The 26,235-nt window shown below is 41.5% G+C and overlaps 3 protein-coding genes across 5 annotated transcripts in view; 2 read left to right on the forward strand and 1 right to left on the reverse strand.

Annotated features, from left to right (window-relative positions):
• Positions 1 to 8,344, reverse strand: part of nf2a (NF2, moesin-ezrin-radixin like (MERLIN) tumor suppressor a) — a 31,249-nt gene extending 22,905 nt beyond the window's left edge. For both annotated transcript variants that reach the window (XM_069716368.1, XM_069716367.1), the window contains exons 1-5: positions 8,196 to 8,344; positions 7,614 to 7,938; positions 6,311 to 6,436; positions 6,074 to 6,196; positions 2,185 to 2,268 (exon numbers count right to left, since the gene is read on the reverse strand). In XM_069716368.1, coding sequence (XP_069572469.1) covers positions 2,185 to 2,268; positions 6,074 to 6,196; positions 6,311 to 6,436; positions 7,614 to 7,727 — 447 coding nt within the window. In that variant the 5' untranslated portion in view covers positions 7,728 to 7,938; positions 8,196 to 8,344. The remainder of the gene's footprint in view (positions 1 to 2,184; positions 2,269 to 6,073; positions 6,197 to 6,310; positions 6,437 to 7,613; positions 7,939 to 8,195) is intronic.
• A 1,001-nt stretch (positions 8,345 to 9,345) lies between these two features.
• Positions 9,346 to 16,961, forward strand: fbxo21 (F-box protein 21). 2 transcript variants are annotated; one of them, XM_069716364.1, is made up of 12 exons: positions 9,346 to 9,603; positions 10,154 to 10,289; positions 10,556 to 10,665; positions 10,828 to 10,949; positions 11,136 to 11,282; positions 11,538 to 11,674; positions 11,788 to 11,924; positions 13,033 to 13,212; positions 13,505 to 13,637; positions 13,882 to 14,072; positions 14,195 to 14,352; positions 15,927 to 16,961. In XM_069716364.1, the coding sequence occupies exons 1-12, from the start codon at positions 9,380 to 9,382 to the stop codon at positions 16,166 to 16,168; spliced, it is 1,917 nt and encodes a 638-aa protein (XP_069572465.1). In that variant the 5' UTR covers positions 9,346 to 9,379; the 3' UTR covers positions 16,169 to 16,961. The 2 variants fall into 2 exon arrangements, with proteins under 2 accessions (XP_069572465.1, XP_069572467.1); XM_069716366.1 differs by having other exon boundaries at positions 10,571 to 10,665.
• tesca (tescalcin a) lies at positions 16,551 to 26,178 on the forward strand. The gene is made up of 9 exons (XM_069716371.1): positions 16,551 to 16,640; positions 17,043 to 17,330; positions 18,726 to 18,795; positions 19,312 to 19,392; positions 20,601 to 20,740; positions 23,040 to 23,101; positions 25,051 to 25,158; positions 25,248 to 25,295; positions 25,388 to 26,178. Exons 2-9 carry the CDS (start codon positions 17,270 to 17,272, stop codon positions 25,478 to 25,480), a joined length of 663 nt encoding a protein of 220 aa, XP_069572472.1. The 5' UTR covers positions 16,551 to 16,640; positions 17,043 to 17,269; the 3' UTR covers positions 25,481 to 26,178.
• The last annotated feature ends 57 nt before the right edge of the window (positions 26,179 to 26,235 follow it).

Consider the following 26,235-nt stretch of genomic DNA (forward strand, 5'->3'; position numbering starts at 1 on the left):
TGTATCTGTTGTGAATTATGCAGCACGTTCTCCTTTCACTGGAAACTGACTACCCACACAGATTCATTCAGTGTGTTACCAAACGTACCTGAACAGAGCTACGATTCACATTATTAAACAATTTCCTTTAAAACATTAAAGCTGTTGTGGAATATGCCTTTACTCTCTTGTTATTGCCATCTTCATTCTGGCATAATCATGATTAAAGATGAGCCGCTGCGCCAAAGTAGACCCGACTGTATGATGTACTCTACTTCGCTAGCTGCAGTGGTTCTGCAGAAGAAAAGAAAACAGCTCACGGTGAGAAAAGGAGAACGGAAAAGTCAGCCAGAACCGAACCCTCTCAGCAGCTGCACAGCTACCTGCCTCCCCTTTACAACACCGATTAACACACGCTGACTCTAATCAAAGTGGACTGCTGATTAAAACAGATTTTGACCCCGTATTTTCTGCTGTTCCCAGATCGAGGGTTGCTGACGAGCCCCGAGCCGATTTGCTGATTGTTCTTGATCCACGCGGTTTCTTTTAGCCGCGGCCTGTTAAATTGGCGTGAGGAAAGGAGAGTCTCCGAGGGCTCTTGGCTGAATCTTTGAGGTAGAGCTCCGGTCTCACTAGACCCCGTCTGCCTGTCAAAAAGCTGCACCTCAGTCTCCCTATCGTTTTCTTGGGGATTTCAGAGAGATGGGATCCTTCAACCAAAACGTCTGAGATCGCTGGAGGTTTATTAAAAGAGCTTTTTCCTGTGGAGTGGTTTCCATAGACTACGAATAATTTATGTCAACCTCAACCAGGAAATCTAAGAAAAGTTGTGCGTCGTGCCTTTCATAAAGGATAATCCAGGTTATAATGCGCATAAAGTATACTATATATTCATATGTCGCAATGCTACATTATGAAAACCAAATACTGAAATAATGCTGATAGATATAAACATTTTACCAGTTAACGACAGCCAGAAAAATGGAAAGTAAGACAAATAGGAAAAGAAGTGATTTAAAGGGCAATAAAATGATCACAGTATAAATCCCGACAATTACAAACGCTATCATGGCAAAAGTCCGTTTAAAAAGGTCAGTTTTGAAGTGGGCTGGAAGATATGACATAAAATCAATAAAAGAACAAGCACCTCCGTTATTTTTGATCAAGGGAATCTGCACGGATTCCATTTCCATTTCCGTGGATCTTCTTCGCTAACATAAACATACACACGTTTTCTAACTGGCTCCTTGGAGTTGTTCTACTCACCGTTCTTCCAGATCTTAGCTCTCTACGTGCGTGTAAGGATGAGCTAAGTGCCATCCAAAGCTAGTTTCAGCCACTTTGAACTGTGACCTTGTTAATGCAGTCACTGCCGTAAGAGTTCAAAACCATAAGCGAGGACTAGAAAACTAACCAGTCTGATAAAACGCTCACACAACTGCAGATGCTGCAACAATGTGCCTATCGATCTCGTCCTCCATCTCCCTCTCGCTTCTGAAAGTCCCCAATATATCCAACCTTCACGCTTCTTTACCAAAGGAGGAAATACTCCGTTTTCAGGCAGGGTATTGCTTCCCTGGTCGTGATGACACTTATTGCCCGCTGCTTCAAAAATCACCGCCACAGCTCAAACACCTACTTCATTTTCAAGAAGCACAAATGCAATCCAGCCGCCACCAATCCGTACACTGTGTTTTTACTTCAGTTAAATGAGATCATGACATTTTATTATTTGAGCTTTTCTGATGCTAGCAGATCTGCAGGGAGGCGGCTCCAACAGGTCAAGACAGCTTGTTCGGCATTTTCAAAAAGTTACAACTACTTCCAGAGCACCGGGGCTCCTGGTACGGACATTAGAAACATCCCCTGAGCACTGAATGAAAGGTAAAGGAGTTTTAAAAATCAATACCTATACTAGCAAATCAACGTGTATCGTGTGCTCTTGTGGTCCATATCAGGACTCGGAGGTATGGATCAACCGTAGCTGATTCATGACATTTCGTTTGGATTATAAAAGTCCGGGTAGTGATAGTAGACAGGCCCTCTGGACTGTTTTGAGAGAGAAGAAGTTGCTATTTGGTCATGCAGATTTAAAAGTCAGGACAATTTAGCCATTTACGGATAAATGGAAGAAAAGACGGATGTACAGATCTTCTTTGAAAATAGCTGAAATTCAAATTTGAAGGTCCAAAAAGAAGCACTAACCTTGGCATGGACGGCGTAGGAGGCCAACAGCACAGAGGCCTCCGGAGGACAGTGAATCTCTTCCTCAAGGATGTTCTTCTTCACCTGAGGAGTTACCAAATATAATCAGCTTTGAGGCACTCATTCTAATACACACGTAACCACCTAAATGACGAAGCCCTCTTCATTTCTTCAAAACCTCTTCAACACAAAAAAAATAGCTTCCGAACTAACAACGCAGCTCGCACAGCAACGTGTGACATTTCGTTGACTTTTCACTGTTAAATGCTGTGAAAGCTCTCAAGAGGTCGTCCGGTCAGGCTGGGTTTGGAGAGGAAACGGATTTCTGTGACACAAATGAGGTCAGCTGCTCTTTTTGTCTCGACTAGGACTTCTCCTTTATATTGATTTCTATGAGCGAAAAATAAAGGACCTGTATGAGACTGACAGGTGATCTAACGCAACTTGTAGACAAGGGAAAAATACCTGACGCCTCAGTGACAGAGCAGGGTGAAACACAACTTTTGAAGCTTTTGAAGTCATTTATTCAACAAAAATATGAATAAATGTGATATTCTTCTATGGAAAAAGTAAATACACCCTTGAACTCAGAAGCTCGTATTAGACTCTTTAGCAGAAACAACTTTTAGTTATGGTAGTTGCATGATTGTCCACCAGTCTGTGACATCAGCTTGCTGAGGTTCTTTAACTCTCTTCTGTGCAAAATCCTTCACTTTCACGATGCTTGTAGGTTTTCTTGTACTGACTTTTTTGAATTTCCCCACAGAAGATTAATGGGATTCAAATCTGGCTTTGAGTATTCACCATGTCATCTTTTGAGTCATTCCTCGGTGGATTTGCGAGTGTACTTAGGATTCCTTATCCTTTTGAAACGTCCACTTCCGGTCCAAAATTAGGTTCTGAGGAAGTGAAGCAAACCCGAACCCTAACACATCCACCGGCATGCTTCACTGCTGGCAGGAGGTCCTCTGGTCCGTTCCAAACATGTTCGACTGGTGATGTAGCCAAACGATCGAACGTTTCATTCGTCTGTCCAGACCACATTATTCCAAAGATACACAAGAGTTTGTGTATATGTTCACTGACAAACACTAGTTTTGTTCTGATGTTCTTTTTGGACAGCAAAGGCTTTTTCCTGGCATGCCTCCCACGCAGATCACATATGTGCAATCTCTTTCTGATGACAGACACGTGCATTTTGACACCGACAGTTTCAAAGCACTTTGAAAGTTAACTGCAGATCCTGTGATGAACGTTTGGGGTTCTCCGGGCACCAAACGGTCTGATTAACTGAGATTTACCGAGATGAACTGGCCTTTACACAACCTTTGGTCTGAAGGCCTTAGAGAGCTCTTTAAATCTCGGCATAATGACACCACACACTTTAGCAGCAAAGACGACACGGGACTGTGGATGTCGGAGGTTTAAATAAGTTCTGCCTGTCGATGGAACCCAATCCAGATCCCAGGATACTTTATAGATTTGAAGGTTTGATAAATAAGTTTACTTACTTACTCTCCATGTGACTGATGTGTTTTTGTATTTATTTAAATTATATACGACTACAAAATATCAATATTGTGTCAGTTGTTTTAGTACACGTTTATGAATTAGCCCTGTATTAAAGAGGATAAAATGTTTGAATGGACAAAAAGTCCAACTCAACGGTTTCAATGAGATATGCTGATGTCTGGTAAAACTAAGTAACTAAACTTCCCTGTGCACTGTTATACTCCCTTTGCTCATTTTAGAGACGGCTGGAAACAGGACAAACTGCGCCAAATAAATGTAAGACTTAAATATCATAGTCACACGGGGACCTATTAAGATACCGAGCCAGGAACTACATATCTCAACCAACAGCATTTCATATGATCATTAAGCTGCTCCACGAATAGCAGCCTGCTAGTCAGAAGAGCATAATGACATGACAGAAAGTCCTAGAAAAGCACCAGATGGTAATTAAAGGAGAACACCACCCAGTTTTTTTTATGATTTGTGTTATTTCGGTGATAGCTGGTTCCATGGATGTGAACTCACTCCAGTCGGTGAGAGTTTCAAATCGAGGGTTCAGATCTATCGTTTAGAGCTTAAGGAAAGACTGCTGCATTGTTTACAAGTGTTGACTTAACTGTCACGGCTCACGGTAATAGCATGAATTCTTGAAATGGGTGTCAATCCCGTATAACAAGCACCCTCCCGATTAAACTGCTGCCTCTCACCAGGTGTCACTACCCAAACACCAGCGCCTGTCAAACTAATTGAATCGCACAATTTGCAAACTCCATGTTGGTGCATAAAGCCAGATAGTAAGGTTAGATGGGCAAATGTGCCTTAGCTGTAGTTAAATAAGTGGGAGATGTAATACTTCAAACCTTATCATTTGGAAAGCCAGTCATGCTGTCCTCTCTTGTTTCGAACCAACAAAGGTGTGGAACCAGAAGTGACAGCCCATAATCACGGAGAGCACCGAGAGGCTGAGGCTGCAGTCTGCTTCACCAATGAGACTCTGTTGTTGCTAAAACTGCAGGCTGAGGTGACAAAGATGTGCATTTGTCTGTTCGTGGAAGTGTGTGTGAGCTGTTTGTGTATGTATGTGTGTTTGTATCCGGGTCGGTGCTCATTCCTGATAAGCACTAATCCAGCTGTCGTGCCTGTGACACTATCTGAACAGAGGCCGGCTCCTGACATTATGGGGATTAATGAGAGCAAAGTAATAAGAAGACAAGCGACGCGACGCACTACACGCTTGTTATTCTTCTCTCCTTGTCGCTGCCTTAACTGTTAAGTAATTTACTGGCTGTTTTTTGGGGGCGAGGTTTTCCTTTAAAATAAAAACATTACTTCCGCTACTTTTAAACAGATCAAGGACACAGAGAGACATTTTATATGCCTAAAGCAGATAAGGGCCTCCGTCCAAATATTGCACTGCTAGATAACTAAACCAGCACAATGGACTAGATAAGATGGGGGTGCTATGAGGGAGGGAGAGGAGGGGCATCCCAAGGAGAATATGTCATTAACTGTGCCAATAACTGAGCCCTTTAAGCCTAATCAGTAATTGATAAATGTGGTTGGTGGCATCGGACGATGAGAGCACAGTTACAAATCTCATCTCTTGCGGAGGGGAACGCTGTGGCCGGCTGCGCAGGAATTCCCCGGAGAGTATTAAGTGGATAGAAAGGGCAGCGGTAATATGTTGGGCATTGAGTCCACATGGCTGCACACAATCAGACCGGGACAATGGGAAAAAGTGTATTGCAGCGTGCTCCGCTCAACAACTTGGGAGAGAAACTCGTGTGCCCCCTGTTGGCACTGTATCGCAACTGTAAGGAAGCCAAAGAGGAAGCACATCCCTCAAAGGAAGGATGTGTACGGGTAAAATGGATAACCTTAATGTATTTTGAAGACTTTAAGTGCTTATGATCGATTGTCAACTGGTCACGCACATATTTTAAAGCATTAATGAATCCGTAGTTTTTTTTAGAAAGGTGACATCCGCTTCTAAGTCGTGAAGCTTCAATCACGGCACCCCTTTGGGAAGACGGGAAAAAAAAACGTGTCTGCCCATTAGCCAGGCAGTAATCCACTACTTCTGCTGAGAAGCATTTTGGATTTGAGGTGTACCTGTAAGCCTGGAGCGATTTCAGCTATATATAGATCGAAGACAACGTGCCTCTCATTCTGAGTGTACAAAAATCCTCTTCATGAGACACACATGAAATAGACTGGGAGATAACAAGGTAAGTATCTATAGAGTTAATCCAGAGACAAAAGAAGATTCTGGTAAAGATCAAACATATGCAAACTGAATAATTTCAGAATGATCTAATTTATATAAAAGACAACTCTATTTATAAGCACAAAGGTTTACATTATGCGTAGATACCTGTAGGAAGAAGAGATGCTGTGTGATGTCTTGCACCAACTCCTCTTCAGCATTTTCAGGGTAAAACTTGGCCAGGAATTGAAAGGTAATCGGTTCCTCCTTTGGCACCTCTTGATCCAGAACCTGCAACAACAAACCACCGAAATCTGCATTTCATTCTCATGGCTTCTACTTCTACACTAACAATGATCACGTGGCTTAAGGCTTTTAACAAGACAAGTACAACACAACAATCACCTTCTTTTCCATCTTCAGCCAAGCAACTGTGTCCTTGATGTTGTACTGGAGCCCAAAGAACCACGTCTCCCTCAGACCCAGAGTCCTGCACACCAAGTCAAAAAGGTCCTTTCCTTTCCACTTGACCTGAAACACATAAATGTTTAGTCTTATAATTAAAAAAAAAAAATAAAAAAAAAAGTAAAGTAACAAATTGAGAGACTGAGTTTGCTAAATATATAAATCTTTTTAATGAAATTCTGAAAGGCATTCGTAAGATGTTGTGTCTTCTGATTCAAGCATTTCAAACATAACCTCAGGTTCAAAGCAGGGAGCCATTCATTTGCTCCACATCCAGCTGAGAGCCGTGAGGAAGGCATATCAGGCACACATATTCAATTGAGATAGCTTTCATCTCTAGCCTTTGAGCTAACTCACGGTGGAAGCCACTGTCAAGTGCATTCAAGGTTGGCATGAAAATCATGAAGTAAATATTATCTTATTGCTTCCTGTATGCTGCTGTAGCGAAAAAATTCCCCTCGGGGATTAATAAAGTAACTACCTAACCTAACCTAACCTAAAAACCGCAAGAAATGAGGATATAAGCGGGGACATCGACCTGGTCCAATCAAAAACTCCTCTGCCAGGCTGAATGAACATTTTGTCCACAGGAGCCTTGCTCGTTAAACGCTATTTAGTAAACCCATAATTTATAATCATGATTCAAGTACAGAAAATAGAAACCTGCAACTAACATTACTGCTGTGTGTAATTACAAACTGCAAACGTTGGTGGGGCCCCTCCCCTTTAAATACAGGCATGGTGTCTGCAAGTACTTTTGATGTCTTTTCAGTTCTGATATATCTCCAAACAAATCATAACATAAAACCAAAAACACTGTAAAAGAAAAAAAAAAAGACCCAAAACTGTACAAAACATAATGAAACAAGCATAAATCACGGTTTTAAATCCACACTGCAGATCAGTTCAGCAGCTCCTGTACAGCACAGAGCTTTGAAACGGACTAAAATGTCCCCCGATTCAACTGCTGCATAGGACAGAGACGCATTATAACACGTTGTTACGGTGTTCTGCAGGACGGAAGTGGCGCGTGTCCACAGTTGCTTGCTGCCATCTAGTGTCAAAAAGGACAAATCCGATGTGATGAGACGCTGCCATCACCAGTGGCCATTACAGATCATGAGAAAGTATGAGAAGAGTCACAGTTGTATGTAATGTCCGTCAGCTGAGGGACATTATTAGTCAACACCTTTGGCTTGAGTTGAACGAAATGAAGCTGAAACGGTGAGAGACGTCAACCAACCTCGCAGCTGATCTCCATGTCCGACTCCATCGTGCAGATCCTCACGTTGAAGTTCTTGGCTTGTTTCCTCATCAGGGAGTTGAATCCCATCCTCGCTGCTAAGACACCGGCCATGGCGAGAAGCTGCGGAACTCAAATCAAGTCTTTTAAAAAGTCGTCCCTGTCGTCCCTGTCGTCCCTGCGCACGATGTCAAGGCATCGTGCCCGCCCAGCCGGCTCTCTGCTCGGTGGTGGAGACACGAGGACGAGTCGTCTGGTGTAAACGATCAAAGGAGAAGTCCAGCTGAGCACGTGACTCTCCAGCTCCAGGGCGAGCGAGCTCCAGCTGTGGCGGACAGATGTTTGTCAACAACGTAGATCAAAGCTTCGGAAGACTTTCACCGACATACTGTTGGTTTATGAATATCTCGCATATTATACATTTATTTACTCAGTAGTTTGTTTTTTTCTTTTTTATGTGATTTCACGTAAACGACCAAAGAAAAACACCCAAGAGCATTTGGCTGCTAACGCTAGCGAGGTTAAATGGACACTAAGTTAACATTATAGACAATATAAGCGCTTATCTCGCGCCAAACTTACACGTCTTTACGCAGTGAAGTCCCTTAAGCTTTACATCTAAGCGTCCGACCAATTATTCGTCCGACACATCCCCGTCGGAAGACTTCTCAACTCTTCGGTTGTCACTATAGTGTGTTGATAAAGAAGCGTTAGCTGTCTGATGCTAACCAACCTGTCCAAAAAAAGAAATGACGCGTTCAAGGTGCCATCCAGAGTGTTGTAAAACATAGAACGATCCACGTATGAACTACATGCAAGACTTGTGAGATCAGACTACTGTATGTAAACCATAACGATGAACACATTTTTATCAAATATATTCTTTTATCGTTGTGATTTGGACCAATAGGGACACTAGTGTAATGTCACCCACAAATAAACAAACATCTCCCAACAGTTCCTTTGACATCGCGTGGGGCCTTTAGGAAATTATGATGCGCATTTAAACAAAAAAAGTTGGCACCTTAAAGACAAAATTATTCAAAAGAAAGAAAGTGATAAACTATTCCTGTGAGTCAATCCATAAACTGAGTCCAAAATGATTCATATATAATGAAGCTCTTTTTTTTTTTCAACTAACACTGGAAATGATGAAGGCACTTGCAAATGACAAGGTAATAGAAAATGTAAACCATACTTTGGTGTTTTATTTTTTACCTCTACTGAAGATTTCCTCTAGAAATTATTTTTTTATATAATAAACAAAATGAACCAAAACAACAGCGTAGATAATAAGGAGAATAAATACTCAACAAAATTTAAATCAAGACTCCAAACCTCTCAAGGAAGTCACATTTCAGTTTGAATGTAATATTATTTATGAGCTTGTTTCCTAGATTTTTTTTTTTTGTCAATGCTTTTCTATAGAAGAAACCATAAAGTGCATCTTGTCAAAAGTGACGTGGAGTAATTACTCTTTAGATTGCTCGCCTGTGAAACAAGCCAAGTACAACGAACACAGAACTTCCTGTTTGTTAAAGAGATGAATTTCTGTCGGTAAAGAATTTTACTGTGATATTCTGCTCTTACAGTAAAGTGAAGTTCCAATTTCCGGAGATCGTGAAGGCAGCACCAATTTTCGTTTCCTCTTGACTGGACAGCCAATCACACTGCGCTACACACCGTTAGCCACGCCCCCGGCCCGGCCCCCTGCGCCATAAAGGGGCGGGGCAAAAGCAATGAGGTAATCGGGGTAAACAGTAAAGATGGCGACGTCTGTAGCCGGAGAGGGACAACCAAGTCTAAATGGGATTATTTCCGAGCCCCACACAAAAAAACTGACCGACCTGCCGACCGAGTTGCTCGAACACATCCTGTGCTTCCCCGTCCTCAAACATGTCGACATTTGTCACGTCTCCTGCTGCTGCAAGCGGCTACACGACGTTTGCCACGGAAGGGGGAAGGTCTGGGGACACCAGTACAAACTCAGGTGCTATGAATTATTGTTTTATCTATTTCTGCGGAGTTCTGGCTTCTGATGGTTTTTTTTTTTTTTTGGGGGGGGGACACTATCTTCCGAAATGAACATCTGTTTGAGTGTTTGTTTTTTACTCGCCTTGTTTGCACCGCGAAGTCGCTCACGGTGTACTTGAAGGTTCGCCTACTGCGAACACAGGCAGCTGTCAGCCGCTGACTCTGCTGATGCACCAAATGCATCACTACGCCAGGCCCCTGTTGCACGCTGCGGATCTGCAGGCAGCTACGAGGCTGGTAAATCTCAGCGTTTAAATCCTTCTCAAGTTACGACTTCTACTCGGCGTTAACCAGAACATCCAAAAACGAGTTTGTGTGACCTTGGATGTGACTTGTAGCCTGTGAACTGCAGAGGAGTGAAGCTCAGCCCTCCTCCTGACTGACTAGGCTGTGAGCTCCACTCTCGTTGTTGTTGTTGTTGTTGTTTTGTTTTTATCCATGACGGATTGTTTCAGAGACCCACATGTACTAGTCTGGAATAACAACGTTGCTGTCTTTATCAACAGATGGCCGAGACTGCAGAGGTTTTACCGTCAGAATGAGTGCTGCGACTGGCTCAGAGAGTACAAAACACGCCACAGAGTCGGTATCCAAATACGAAGGACCGTGGAATCAATCTCGAAGAGGTTCTTCACAGAAGTTGTAAGTAATTCATTTGTAATCAAGAACACATTATAACTGTGTAACAGACTTGGTTAAATACACATAGATGTAACAGAATGGCAAAAACATTCAGTTGGATCGGTTTGATTTTTAAGTTATCCTCCAAAGGTACACCATTCATATACAAAAATACTTGTTATTTGTGTGTGTGTGTGTGTGTGGGTGGGTGGGTGGATGTTTGTTTGTTTGTGGCAGAAAATGTTTGCTTTCTATGCCCCAAACTAACCCAGAGATCTGTAACTCAGCCTTGCGTTGGCCAGGTGCTGGGAGACAGCTTTGCAGAGATTGAGTCACTCGGGATGCCAGAGCACTTCTGCGAAGACGAGCTCCTCTTCATACTCAACTCCGACAAGAGGTGAGATCAACACTCTGCCCACAGCTACAAACACTCAGTGCGTGCCACGAGCTAGATTTTGCAATCATTAATGGGTGTTAATCCTCTTTGTGATTATGAAAGCTCTTGTTGCGTCACACGCTCTGTCTCTGTGTTTCTCTCCTTTTCTCCGCCCATGATTAGGAAAAGCTTGACTTTGAAGTACTATGCAAAGAAAATCCTTTACTTCCTGAGACAGCAGAACATCCTGAGGAGTCTGAAGACCTTCCTAGAGCAGCCTGCAGAGCAGCAGTCAGCTCTACAAGGTAAGGTATCAGTTCCCTGTTGCTTTACACTTATGTTGGCTTATGCATCTTCTTTTCTCCCAGTGTTGATCTCATTGCTTTTAGTTTTTATTATTAGAGTATTTGCTGTAATAAGAGTGTTTTTGCCCTTTTCATTTTCAACGTTTTCCTCTTGCATTCCTTTTCCTGGTCTCATCTGTCTTTTAGGTGCTGTACTGGTGGATCAGTACTGTAACCCTCTGGCTGATGTCACACTGGACAGCATATCGGCTCAGCTGGATGACATCGCAGAAAAAGTGAAGAAGATGCTGAGAATCAAGAACCCGTCTCACCCGAGCTTGCGTATCGCTCAAGGTCGGTTTTCAAGACTCGCAAAACTTCAAAAGAAGTGTTTATTGTTTTTTCTGATTTTATTTTACAGTTATTTCTTTACTTCCCAAGATCTGTCAACACTAGACTCTTAAAGGCTCGGGCTTCCACTTCCATTGCGTGCTGAAAAAAATCCATACCAGAAAATCGATTTGTTAAAGATGTCGGCTGAACAAAGTCTGTATTTTGCCTTCCGGGCAAAGTTGTGATGAAGTTTCATCTCTTGTGTGCGTGATGTAGGGGGCTGTTTGGTCGTACAGGACTTTGAGCTCCAGAGGCAGGTGGTGTCTGCCCTCAACTCTGTCTTGTATGAGCAGCTTCAGTACAAAGGCAACGAGTGTGACTACTACAACCCCCTCAACTCTTACATCCACCAGGTAGATCCTCCACAAGTTTATGAGTCCTTTAAGATTCTCAATAATTTCCTAACAATTAAAATTACAAGGGCTTTCACTTAACTTCTTTTTTTTTTTTTTTTATTATTATTCAGGTGCTACTCCGCCATACAGGTATTCCCATAAGCCTCTCTGTTCTCTACATGAACTTGGCTCGGAAGCTGGGCGTTCAGCTGGAACCTGTCAACTTTCCCAATCACTTCCTGCTGCGCTGGTGCCAGAAACCAAGAGGGTACAGCTTGGAGTTCCAATCTTTTTACATCTCTAAACACTGCCAGTTCAAGCTGCCATGCTTTGTAGTTCATGTTAGTTTGACAACTGAATGTAGATTGTTGGTATAAATCTGCTATTGGCCAAATATTGGCGTTGACAAGTTCTTCCCCTTTTGCTGTGTCGCCCATTCACTGTGGGAAGCAACAAGAACAACCTCTGAGCAGTGGCCTACACACTGAAAAGCTGAAGTCTGACAAAGATTTGGATCATGTAGTAAGAGGCCTGCGTGGTTCTTTATGGGTCTTTTGCAGGGACTTAAATGTCAGGATTTATATCCCACATGCAAATGTTCCACCAAAACAAGTCCCCCCCGACCCCTTTTTACAAACGCACCGTCGCTGCATCCTGAGCTCAGTCCTGCCCAAGACTTTAACCTGTACCAGAATAATGTTTGGGTGCAGCCTCACCTCTCCAGCACCGCCAGAGAGTGGTGAAGATAGGTCTGTCAATGTCTGTGGTATTAAAAGGAGAACAATTATGTATCTTGATCATAATTTTTAGTTGGTCTATTTCTGATAAACTACAGCTATTTTTATTACTATGACCTGAATAATAAATTAACCCTAATCAGCATCCATCGATTGTCTTTAGGAATTGAACTACTGGAAAATTCTTCCACTCCTACATAGGATTTTCATGATTTTAATCTATTCCAATGTTTCTGAACATTTCTATTTCTTATCAAACAGATAGAATTCTTGCCATATTTATTATTCTTATTTTTCACCTGATTTAAGATACTTTAGGCAGAAGTTGGTTGTTGCAACTGTCTTCTGTCACTCATCCTTGAGATATGGTTTCCTGTAAAAGACATACTGTAAGAGATATTAGGTGACAGCAACACACAGGAGCATGCACATATTTCCACAGCCAGATTACATGATGCACTAAAGGCAGCTGAAAGTTTTAAAGTACTTTTCCCTCCCTTTGGTATTTTTAAGAATCCAAACTATTTATTTATTCTGTTTTCTGAAAGTATATACCTTTTGACCCAGTGCCACAGTTTGTGATGAAAGTCTGTTAAATTAATTTTAATGTTAGATTAATGCAACTGTGTATTCCTGCAGGAGTGAAGACATCTATGACTTTGTCTACATCGATGCCTTCGGTAAAGGCAAGCAGCTGACAGCGAAGGAGTGCGAGTACCTGATCGGCCACCAGGTGACGGCAGATTACTACAGTGCCATCAGCACCACAGAGGTTCTGCTCAGGATGGTGGGGAACCTGCTGAACATCGGCAAGAGAGGGTAAGACATGGACATCTAACACAGAGATGGATGAGAGCTGGTGGAGGATCAATAGAAGGTCGACATACAGTCTTATAATGATTGTTGATCTGTTAATATGATACAAACAATGGATTTTTTTTTTTTTTTTTACAAGCTAATACCATTTTAATTTATTTATGTCATCTAAAAGACAAAACTCTCAAAACCAAATCGTTAGAATACATGTGATGGCAGCTAGAATTTATTGAATGGATTATGGATAGAGATTATGGATTCCTCTGTTTGAATGACACTGTGTGGTTTCTTTCAGGGAGGGTAATGAGAAATCCTACCAGCTGCTGAGAGACTCGCTGGACCTCTACCTCACTATCCACCCTGATAACGTGCAGCACTTGCTGCTGCAGGCACGGCTCTACTTCCACCTGGGAATCTGGCCAGAAAAGGTCAGGAAACACGACACTGTTAGTCTGTAAGAAATGTGATACCTGATTTCTCGTGTGTTTTTTTTCTGATATTCTAGTTGAACTCAGGATAAGGTACCAGTCAGAATAAAGCACCAACTATTACACTACTCTTGCACAATAGCTGAATATGTAACATATTGTGTTTTAGATATGATAACTGCATTCACAGGTCAAATTTTTCACATATTTCACCTCGTGCATTGATGGTTGTCATCGGTCCCAGGTGCTTGACATCCTGCAGCACATCCAGGCGTTGGACCCCTCGCAGCACGGGGCGGTGGGTTACTTGGTGCAGCACACGCTGGAGCACATCCAGCACAAGAAACATCCCGTGACACCTGAGGTGAAGATACGCAGCGCTCCAGAGCACCTGGAGGTCCAGTATTCAGTCGGCCTTATTATGAAACACAAGAGGTAGGTGACGCCAAGATGTGGTGCTGCGATGCTCCTTTGTGACAAAAGCTAAAGATATACATTCCTCTGCTGTCTTCTTGTACATGTTGGATCACTCAAGGCCGTCTGCTCTTTTCCACCAGGTCAGGTTATAACTGTGTGATCTACGGCTGGGACCCCAAATGCACCATGAGCCAGGAGTGGATCACCACCATGAGGGTCCACCAGCTGTCCAACGGGGCCAACCAGCCGTTCTACAACGTCCTCGTCCAGGACGGAACATGCCGCTACGCAGCACAGGGTATGGATCACATCCACCAGCTCAGTGACCAATAATATTCCATATGGTGGACCAGTATTTGCAGGTTGTGTGATGAAAGCATAAAAACGTATGTTCTGGAAATGTTCTTTGGAAATGATCATCTCCCTGAAATAGACGGATTAAGATAAATATATAATGTTTATTTTTTTTTTAATGAAAGTTCACAATTGTGCCGATTTACCTTTTCAATAATAAAAAGCAAGTAGGCTGGTGGAGGTTTACAGACCTAAAGTGTTGAGAACTACCACTCTACACTTTAATTCAGGGTCCCCGTGGGTCAGGGAATATCAGGAAAAATCTGGGAATTTTGTTTACGTGTTTACATTTTAGAACCAATCTATCAAAATGTAATACTTTCCACGTATGTAGCTATAACGTTACTTAGCTAGTTATTGTGAATGTGTATGTTTGGTAGCATTGGTGGTCACACACAAACATTTAAACTGTAGCTTATTATCCTGCAAGCTAAATTACCATTATTGTTAGATAAATTCTTTGCCTCTGCAACCAGTATGTATTTCATTTCTTTCTATATCGGAGCAGCTGGAGTGGCATGTGGCGGCCAGTTTTTAACAGAAATGTCACTGTTTCTTATCTGCTCAGCACAACAGCAGCCTTTTTCTGTTCTTTACAGGTCGTGGAATTTCAGCTTTTTAGTCCGTCAAAGTCAGGAAATTCGAGTGGGAACCCTGTTGATGAATAGTGTTGCTTGTTAAGTGGGAGGAAAATCTAAATGCAATTAAAACTATCAATGAAGCAGCATCATTTCTGACCACTTTCTCTTAAATGTATTCGCCTCAATGGTACGTGATTGGAACCAACTAAACCAAAAAAACCTTATCTACAAAAAAGTCTAAGGAAACAAATAGTTGGTCAAACTAGAGAGGACGTCAGCAAATAACTATGAAGATTTTTGCTGTTAAAACTAACATAATCCCATAATGACTTATAATGTCATGTTAGTGGTGTTATGTTTAGTTCATACTGAATACTGTGTGTGCTGATCAACAAAGTATTTCCTGGTCATACATGAGTAAGACTGACACTTAGTGAAACAATCATGTTCAAGGGGAACACTTCAGTGGTGCGGCATCACCCCTTTTTTGAATGAAGTTTTCTGAAGGAAGCTCCTCTGTCATAGCCTGACTCAGTTTATTGCCCTGTGCTCACTCTGCTGCTGCTGCACAGCTTTCATTGTTGGCTCGTTTTATTTCTGCCTCCACCTCAGCATCCCCCTGCAGGCTCTGGTCTCTACTAACCCTGAGGTGGACTTCCATTGGTCAATCCCTGTGCTCTCAACTGCTGCTCAGTTTTTTCAATAAATGACATGACATGAAGCCCAGATGCGCTATTTTCTAAAAAAAAAAAAAATAATAATATTTTGACATGTGGATAGTCTGTATGATCTGGTTTTGTATAAATATTAATAATAGAGGATACTGTATTGTATAAATGTAATCTTTCTTCACTTCAGTTTAACTTGTTTCTACAATGAAGGTTACATTATGTACATTATGTATTTTCGGTCAAACTTTTCCGTTCTTATTCCTCAGAGAACCTGGAGCCCCACTCGGCCCCGCTGGAGATCGGCCACCCAGAGGTGGGTCGCTACTTCTCAGAGTTCGCTGACACCCACTACGTTGCCAATGAAGAACTGCAGACACGATACCCGGAGGACAAGGACGAGACCCTGGGCACAGTGCAGGAACTCTATCATAGACTGACACCTGCCTCCGGGACCCAACAGGAGGCTGCTGCCACAGACCAAAACAGCCACCAAGCCATGTCCATGTAGCAAGTACCCGTGCCCAGCACTCTGCCAACCCGGGCTGCCCAACCACTGGTCACCCATTCTCAATTCACAATCCACTTAGCTGTTGGCTTCGATGCACATAATCAAAACCAGTCTGTATCTTTCTTTAAAAAAAAAAAAAAAGTTACTGTTGTTGCTTTGATACATGACATATCCAAATACCATAGAGTATTTGTTCCAAAAGTTCAAACTATCCAATGATATGAAGTCTGATGCTCATTGGTGGGGTGCATTTCCCACAACCCAAAGACATCTACCAAGTATTTAAAGTCAGAGTAATACACATAGAAACAAAGAACATAGAATAGCAGTAAACAGTTGAGTGGATGAATAAATTCAGGATGAGTATCCAGGTGCTGTAAGATCCCCCTCTGCCCCCAAAAACCCCCAAGGAATGCTCCTCCACCCCCTGCATCCAGCACCAGTCTACAAAGCATAACACCAGAGACCCCAGGTACAGTGCCACACTAAAGACTATAAAGAAGACACTTTGTAAATCCACCTTTACTTTGAATTCCCCATCTTTTAACCCAGTTTCATGCACGTATGAAAGTCATATTTCATATTTCTAGAGTATCTTGATTTTTTTTTTTTTTTTTCTTCTCTGTATATTTAAAAGTGAACTACGTAGGATGCCATGGCTCATCAGTGTCTTTAATGGAGAGAAAAAACAACAACAACAAAACTAGAGGAACCAATAAGGACACCAATGACTTGAAACAGAAATGAGCAAGCTTTGAGCAAACTTTAAAAAATAAAGCGTTTCAAGTTTTAATAGTTTCTCTGACTTATTGTTTTCACTAACTAAACTGAGTTTATCCTCTACTTGTTTAATACCAACCACAATTTACTGCAGAACACCGAGGAGAAACAGGAAGACTGCAGGTAATGTATCCAGAAGCTGTATGGATTTAGGACCTTGAGGATGCCAGATGTTTCCAGGACGCCAGCAGCAGACTTTCAGTTGCACTGACCTGCCGATAGCAGCGCGATAAAGCAGCAACAGGAGCCGCAGCACAGGACAGAATAGTTGATCCAGTCGGACCAGATTGTGCGCCTTGACGCACAAGTGGAACGGCAGGGATGGGAGCTTCACAGACGCGCTCAGAGCACAAGTACCAGGACCTGGCGGAGAAAAGTGGATGTAAGTAATTGGATCCATTTAGATTAGGACATATTTTACTGCTGCTTCAGTGTTCGGTACTGTTGGCGTTAAATGGTTTATTTTCAAAGCGTAAAAAGTCAGTGACGAATTTGGGACGTCCAGGAAATGAAAGGCGACACAGGTAACTGAACAAGTGCTGATCATCGTCCCAGCCTCTTACACAAAGTTGTTTCTATGAATATTTGTATTTTATTTTGATAGTTGAGTCAAGTTGTAGTTGGAATGAATTAATGTAAAACTCCACCCGATGTACAAAATACGCCATCATTTAGCTACGAATGCCACCACGTATACGTTCTTCTTAATTAACTGTTACACGACGTAAACAAAGCGCGCTGTGAGTCGCCTTCTCTGAATGTATTGGTGTCCAAACTTAAAATGAGCTACGTTCACAAGTTCAACTGCCGTAAAAACACTTGTTTCTACATGTGGAAAAGTTCAAACAAAGAAATGACACAAAATGCGAACAGAAACAACAGAAGCGAGCGGACCTATTTTTAGAAAGGTCAAGATCCTAATGTGAAACTAGTGCATGCAGTGGCACGCAGAGTGAGCAGCAAGCATGGTGGTTAATACATCCCACACTGAGCTCAACTTTGATACAGTTGAAACCTTGAACTGTTTTATTACCCATCGTTTCTTTGGCCCCTGTCTGTCTCTGGGTTCAGTGTGAGATGTTTATCGACTTCTTTGTCCTGGACAGTTTAATGTCTCATTGTAAAACGGCGTACACGTTGGTAAAACACTGACCACAGATTCTGTTGTTATATTTTACCTAATTGATCCATGTAGTTCATGATCCATGTTAAATCTGCAACTGTTGATCTTGCACAAAGTCCCACCACAATCAGACCAACTAACTTGAGGTTACATACATGAGGCCATACAGTCCATGCCTGCATGTTCCTCACCCCACACACTGCAGCTGCAAACATTCAAATATGCACATTTTGCAAACAAAAAATATGAAAATAAACTCGGGTGTTTACTGAAACAATTGAAAATGCCAAACCTGTGTGACGTTTCAACCTTTCATGTGGCCACTACTCCACACAGTCAGTTAATGATTCAATGAGCCATTAAAATGGCATAAAAAGGTGCACTGTGTGTTTGCTTTGCCATTAGACTGATAACAGAGTTGCACCTGAATAGTTTAACAAAAGACACAAACTATTGCAATTAGTAGAAAATTCAGAAAAGACTTGATTTGACCTTTTTTTAGTACAAGTAATACTTTGGTTGCAACTGTTTGACTGCATGTTGAACATCCCTGCTAAACAACTGAAGGCGTCCAGAAGCCTGTTGATGGCTGATGAGTAATTAAGGGAGTGTCATTGACGTATGTTCATGTTGTTGTTGTTTGCTTCTTCACAGTTTCACTGGAGCAGATCAAAATCCTTCACAAAAGATTTCAGCAGCTGAGTGGAAATGAAGAGACGATCAGGTAAAACAGTAAAACCTGCACATGTGACGCTGGTCAGCCTGAATGTACTTTTAAAGGAGACCGTTCAGTCTTTGCTGTCACCATTAGAGATGAACTACTAGTGGCTGGTATATATTAGCTTGGAGTGAATAATTGTGGGTATTTCTGGTATCTCTGGCGCAGACCAAGACGAACAACATATGGTGACACACATAGGCTGAACTAATGCAAATGCAGACACATTAGCCAAATACAATGTGTTGAAGCGATCAGAGCTGGCGCACAAACACATTCAGGTATAGACACAAAAATGCCAGAGTAGCATGCTGGTAGTGACAGATCGTGAGTTCCCTCTCTTTAAAAAGAAACGGGGAACAAATATGACATTTCTCCTGATAGTTTACCTTCACACACAGACACTGGACCCTTTACTTCCCATACATACAGTAATGTTTTGAGTTATTTAAATGATTTAAAAACACGCTGACACACTCTAGTATCTGTTTTATGATAATGGTTTGTCTTGTCGCACTGCAGCAGAGAAAACTTGGACGGCATACCTGCCCTCGCCAACAACCCCATCAGAAAGCAAATTATTGACGCGTTCTTTGACAAAAGGTCGGTACAGTCAGATGACACCACTTTGTCCGCTCTCATTCATGACTAATGGCCATTTACACTTCATGTTATTAGAATTATCAGAATGAACAGATTCTAAACACTTTCAAAAAGAAAAATGTCTTTTATATGATGACTCAAAATTAAAAGTGTTCAAACATCCACGATCATCAAATCTCACTTTGTCCAAGCAGTAAGATTTCTAAACTGGCTGTAGGTGGAATTAAATATATCTGCCTGACTGCAGCTGCATAAATATAAGCTGTAAAAGCAGCAGTGTAACTCCTTTTAAGCTTCCGATGTGTTGAATTATGATTCGGTTAATGTAAATTAAATTCTCAATTAATTTTGGATTGATAGCACTGTTCTGTGTGGTAAAGAGGAAGCCATCGCCAGCAGCAGGTTAGCTGAGCACTAGCAGCCAGCTAACCACAACGTGTTTTTACTCCCTTTATACAGGCTGGTATGTGGTTGTTATTTCTGCGTGGCTAAAATAAGCTACCTGGCTGCTGGTGGGAGGTTACATTAACAAACATGACTGCTTCCATCCACTCTACTTCCCTATCTTCAGGCAGGTGACAACAATGAGCTGATGGAAATAGCCGACCTAATGCATGGACTTAACTGATATTATGGGTTGTAGTCTTCATCCCACAGAACTGAAGTGTGTGAAAACAAAATATGTCATATATCCATTAATTTGAGGATACAACAAAACAACTGAGGTGTTGAGTTTTTTTGCTGTGAGAAGACGGTAGTTGACATTTTAAAAGCAACAGCTGGTCATGCTTTGGAAAGTGCTCATTTAGCAGAACAAACCACCGTTCAGACTGTCCAATGAACAAACTATCTGAGTGCATGCGACAAGTCATGTGCACAATCGGCGCAGAAGGGATCCAAAACAAAAACATCAAAAAGGCCTTTCACTTTCCTTTTAGTTTGAATGTTAGAAACGGAGATTCTGTAGAAATGATTGCATCCAAATAATCAGAAGAGCAAAATTCATATTTTCAGGATTTTCTTTTTGCCAGGCAAGACAATTATTCTTTAAAAAAAAAAAAAATGCATTGGACTGTATTGATCATTTTATTTACAAAAACACTGGTGCGGTATAGATCTTTTAAAAAAAATAAAAAAAAAAAAAAAGCACCTTGGTTGAATTTTAATTCAAAATGCCTAAACTTTGATTTGTTTTGACCGTGACCCAGGAACCAGCATCAGGATGAGGTGGGCACCGTCGAGGAGATCGGCTTCGAGCAGTTCCTCATGGTCATGTCCCATTTCCGCCCTCCAACTTTGAAAACAACGGAAGAGGAGAAGGAGGCTATGAGAAGAGAGAAACTTCGCTGTGAGTAACTTTTCACCATTTCTAATAAGAGTGCATCTGTCTGTGTGATTTGTGACCTGCATTTGTCAGAATTACTTTGACTAATTCAGTAGAAAGACTGTAAACCTGTTGTTTTTACTGAAAAGTGCACAATTTGAGCATAATATCATCATTTATTCAGTAACTTTAATGGCTGGGGCCGATATTACCGACATTGTACACACCCCTGAGCACATTTGTGTTTAGTCAAAGTGAAGCAAATTTAGTGGCACAGCAGTTTCTGTCCTTCTCAGTAAGATATCCATTCTCAGCTGACTACAGTCCAATAAAAGGCTTTAAATGCTCTTCAGATGAGTTAGATTCACTTTATTTAGTCTTTGTGCAGGCAGCTGGGAGAACTTGACCTAATCCATATGACAGAGTTAATTAAAGAGGATAAAATACAGTTAGAATTTAAATTCTTTAAACAAAGTTTACTGGTGTTACCATTGCATCCTACTGGGCAGGGGTGAGCAATTATTTTTTTCCATGGGGCCACATGAGAAACAGAAAATATTGTGGAGGGCCAGGCCAAAAGGCTGAACTCAATTCTGCATAATAAGCACTGCAGCCTTAGTCCATGCAAGAGGTAAAATGAGAAAATATGTTTATTTTGTAATTTCCAATCAACCTCACACGGGCCAGTCAGAATCAACCAAAGGGCCACACAATGCCCAGGTCTGTTACTGGGGGTAAACCTCGGCTTATTTGGGGAACTATTGCAGCAGCCTTTAACCAATCGGAATTCAACACCGTATGACATATGTTGCGGTCTCGGTTGGAACTATATTTAGAAACAAACTCGCTTAGCCCCCACCACTGGTTCCTGATTGTAGACGGGGTTTCCAGACTGTAATCACAGTTGAGCCAAGCTGAGTGCTGAATGCAGGTGAAGGAAATTTGTGAAGGCAACAATGTCAATCTTTGCCCCGGTGCCTTCAAGCAAAGTCACTGCATCCATTCATTATAGCCAACTAATTTGTGAACAGTCTGCAGTGGTCATTTACCAACATGGTGTTGCACTCTGCACTGTTCTTTACAGCTTGATGAGTTCCGGTGCGCCGCACATGTCATAAGGTGGTCAATGCTGATTGGTTAAAACCAAGCAGAGGTTTACACCCATTAAGGTGCAACGACTGGGAACATGGCCAGACCGATGCTGTATATTCATTCAATGAATATGGGTCTAATACCAGGTTACACCTCACCAGCAAGATCTGAGTAGACGATCGGGTGGATCGGGTGTTCTGAAGTCTACTGATCTGGTCCACATGTCCAACAGCTGGAGCTGTGTTGGTGGGACATTTAATGTAGGCAATTTTTGTACTTTAATACAAAAATGGATTGACTTGGCATACAATTGTCATACTCCTTCCAAAAGTCATAGCTCCATAACTTTTAGAAAAGCCGTCACAATGTCTACTGTGAACAAATAAATTGCAAACAAGAAGCCTTCAGCTAATTTTGCATATTTGCCCAAATGTGAAAAAAATACAACCAAACAAAAGTATCCCATAGCTAACTGACTTAACAGCATTACTTCCTGTTTACATTCCCCCAAGGAGGTGAGATAAAGAATGTGCCTACAGTGACCAGAGCTTACTTGCGCAACTTCCCTTTAAAATAATGGTGTTTAAGATAACAAGAACACAAAAGCAGTGCGTGCTCTCCAGGCTATGCAACAATCAAATAGTTAGCCTCCTTGTTACATGGTTTTTTTTTTTTTAATAAAAGAGAAGTTTTTAAAATATTTCATAAAAGTTTCAAACTTTAAAAAAAAAAAAAAAAAAAAAAATGTTATGCTCTCTGGTGTGAAGTGAGGCACAAACAATGTTTTTTAATGGAAACACATTGTGGCACAAAACCTCAAAGCACCCCGGCTTTGATAAAGGAGATAATTACCAGATGACTCTCCAGACTGTTTGTCTTCTGTCTGATGACAGATCACGGTCAGTCCTGCTGTCTGCACACACACACACACACACACACACACACACACACACACACACACACACACACACACACACACACACACACACACACACACACACACACACACACACACACACGATTTATCAGAACTGTGTTTCTTGTTGTCAGAAAGTTTACTTCCCACATATTTGATTTCTCTTTGTCGCAATGATCCAATTTCTACCTCAGGAACTGCATACAAAAAAAAAGAAAGATTTTGACATTGGAGCTGACATTTTATGAATGGAATTTTATTTCCTCAGAAATCACACCAACCGCTTTTTTTTTCATTTCTGTTCTGTCTTCTCAGTCCTGTTCAACATGCACGACACGGACAATGACGGCACCATTACTCTGATTGAATACAGGAAGGTAAGAGATGGGGTTTTTTTTAAATTATTTTTGTAAGGGAGTCCGGGATATATTTTAAAACTGCACAAGACAAGATCTTATTGTAAAAGGACATTATTTATCAGCCAGTGTTATAAAGTGTCAACAGTTACAGGGCTTTTGATTTAGATAACATACATTGGGAATTCTTGCACCAATAAACTCCTTCTATCTTGTGCAGCTCTGCAGCCATAAACAATTACAACTCTCATGTAATCAAATTCAAACTGATAGCAAATGTTGTTTGAAGTACATTTTTTTTTTAACCTTAAGAACAGAAGTTTGACAGAAATAAAATCCCAAAGTCGGTCTTTTTTTGAGTTTTCAGCTGCATTTGACTTTTTTCTTCAGCCGTTTTGTTCCTAAAAATTGCTAGTAACTGACATTGAGTCAGAAACTTTTGTTAAGTGAAGAAAATCAAATTACCCTTTTATCTGATGCACGTTTATTTCCATTAATTATTTTTGAATGCATCCAAAACCTACATTATCTCGACCAAACTGGACCTCATTAGGAACAAAAGGGAATTATTTAAAGTGAGACGTGCGCACTTTAAGGTCCACGTGTTTAAAGTTTTTCCGACTGATTATTTTGCTGAGGTTGAAGTATGGTGGAGCTCTTCTGGAAATTACATGTCTCTCTGTAATCTTTCAAAATGATCAGGTTCACGTTGTCTCACCTCAACAGGTACAATAAAGCTCTGGAAGAGGAGAGTGAATGAAGCGGAGTGTAAACAACCACACAGTCCTGAAATGAGGGAGTCAGCCAGAATAAGTAAAACCCACCTGAGTGGGTGAACTGTGGAGGTTCAGGATCTTTAAATGTTCCAGTTGTACAGTCAGTACAGTAGTTGGAGCAGCCAGCTCCAAATATTAACAGCAAGCAGACATGTTGGTTGACATGAAGGATTCTTGGTCAGCTGTTCTCTTCAAACTTAACTCTCCTGTTTGGAGTGAAGCCAGAGAGCAATCACTGAAGGTAGCATTTACATGACACGCGTGATTCACGACAAACCAACCGCATTACACTTTGAGGAGTGGAACAGAAGTGGAATAGATTTAATGGCTGTGGATTCCTGCTTTACACCCACAAAGAATTCTCATTACAATCGAGATGAGGTTTGATTGAAGAGTTCACAGCAGGACGCGAGCTCTTATCTAGAGTGTTGGACAATCAATCAGTCTGACCACTGTCAGTCTTTTAAAGCTGCATTACAGCAAAGTGAAGTCATTTTCTGAACTCACCTGACTCTTCCAGCTGTTTAATGATTTGCCACTGAAGTCATTTTATTCACATTAACGATGATTCTTTTTCAAAAGTCTCGTGTACATTTTGTGGAAGCACCAGTGGTCTCGCCTGGTATTACCAGACTAGTTCACTGTGTGTGTGTGTGTGTGTGTGTGTGTGTGTGTGTGTGTGTGTGTGTGTGTGTGTGTGTGTGTGTGTGTGTGTGTGTGTGTGTGTGTGTGTGTGTGTGGTCTTGCTCCTTTGAGGATTGTTACCAGTCGTTGCACCTTAATTTTGAAACTATTTGAGCAGCCTTTAATCAATCGGCATGGACCGTCATGTAAACACCGAAACTCTGCCGCTGCCGCCATTGTTGGAACAACTTCAGCATCATCCCATTTAGCCTCTTGCTGATCGGTCCGCCCTCCAGAGTGGCTGAACAAACCTTAATGCTAAGTTTCCAGACTATAATCAGGTGAAAAACATCAGTACATCTGATTTTGTTCACATCCCCCAGCCCTACATGTATTATCATGTTGTAAAAAACACTTGATTATCTCCACAAACGCTTAATGTGTAAGACTTGGAGGTTTCTCACCTCTTGCCGTCATCTGGACCCGTCACCGTGTAAAGATGTGGCTCTAAGATTGATGCTGTTTAAACCCCGGTGAGGATAAAGACTTAATGTTCTGCTCTCTTCCAAGGTAGTAGAGGAGCTGCTGTCGAAGAGCGGCGCCATCGGGCAGGAGGCTGCCAAGGCGATAGCAGATGCTGCCATGTTGGAGGTGGCGAGCACGAACGTGCCTCACATGGTGAGAGAACTTCCCAAAACTAAACCGGTACCATAAATTCTCACAGTGGCAGCAGCGTAACAGAGACACGTGTCTCCCGATCGTTTCAGGCGCCGGATGATTTCTACGAAGGAATTACGTTTGAGCATTTTGAACAGGTTTGCACTATTTCCAGCCTCCCTTTAAAAAAAAAATTAAAAAAATACCAGACTTTTGACCTGCGTATGACATTTTTGTTCTCTGCCTGCAGATTTTAAAAGGCCTGGAAATGGAGTCCAGGATGCACATTCGCTTTTTGGATGTGGACACCATGACCATGCGTTGTGGGAAATCGACCTCTTGAAGGAGTTTTTTTTTTTCTTTGTAACTAAATGTTTATGCTGCTGCTGTTTTTAGCAGAACCACTCCAGTCCTTACAAGAAATGAAACCAAACACTTTTAATATGCACTAATATATTTTTGAACAGAGGGAAATTAACTCCTTACTGTAAGACCATTTTTATACTAATTCTTACCACTGTATGATGCTCAAGTGATTTAAGGTTTGACTAGATTTGACTTCTATACTGTTTTAAAATGTTGTGATCCTAAAAGTAGCTGGTGTCACATATTTCAAAAAGATTCATTTCCAGTCTTATACTTCATAACATTTCAATCTAACGCACAATCGCTCGGCATTATCCAGCAGATATTCTCCAAATCCCTGCATAACCAGAATGTAATATGAAGGATTCTTTGTACTTTCGTCAAAGGTTTGACATGTTGGATGAAGCCAGTCGTGCTCAGTGGCTACTCTTGACATTCGTGGGTCACTTGTTATGTTTAACATCCAAAGCCCGGCAGTGCAGAGACACAGCATTCCTCTGCAGCTCAACAATAGTCCCAGTTACGGTGTTCCTCTGAGACTCTGTGGAACCAACCGCTGCTCTTCTAACACCAAAATCCACCAGTGAACTAATCAGACACTTTACCCAAGATGCAATATTACAGACCTCACATTGAATTATACTAATGAACAAAATAAATGTATGATAAATCAAATGCATGTGTAAGATGTCTTTTTTTTTTTTTTTTTAAATGAATAACAAATGTAAAAAA

Source organism: Brachyistius frenatus, unplaced genomic scaffold (genome assembly GCF_029030835.1).
Source record: "Brachyistius frenatus isolate BFR_SWC_R1_liver_20210118 unplaced genomic scaffold, ASM2903083v1 Contig_156, whole genome shotgun sequence".
Lineage (NCBI taxonomy): Eukaryota > Metazoa > Chordata > Actinopteri > Embiotocidae > Brachyistius > Brachyistius frenatus.

Bases quoted from the DNA above. Each gene is read 5' to 3' on its own strand.
- fbxo21 (XM_069716364.1), top strand. From the start codon at position 9,380: ATGGCGACGTCTGTAGCCGGAGAGGGACAACCAAGTCTAAATGGGATT. The intron at 11,675-11,787 runs GTAGATCCTCCA...ATTATTATTCAG, and splicing joins TCAACTCTTACATCCACCAG to GTGCTACTCCGCCATACAGG. The intron at 14,073-14,194 runs GTAGGTGACGCC...CTTTTCCACCAG, and splicing joins CTTATTATGAAACACAAGAG to GTCAGGTTATAACTGTGTGA.
- tesca (XM_069716371.1), top strand. From the start codon at position 17,270: ATGGGAGCTTCACAGACGCGCTCAGAGCACAAGTACCAGGACCTGGCG. The intron at 17,331-18,725 runs GTAAGTAATTGG...GCTTCTTCACAG, and splicing joins CCTGGCGGAGAAAAGTGGAT to TTTCACTGGAGCAGATCAAA. The intron at 23,102-25,050 runs GTAAGAGATGGG...CTCTCTTCCAAG, and splicing joins CTCTGATTGAATACAGGAAG to GTAGTAGAGGAGCTGCTGTC.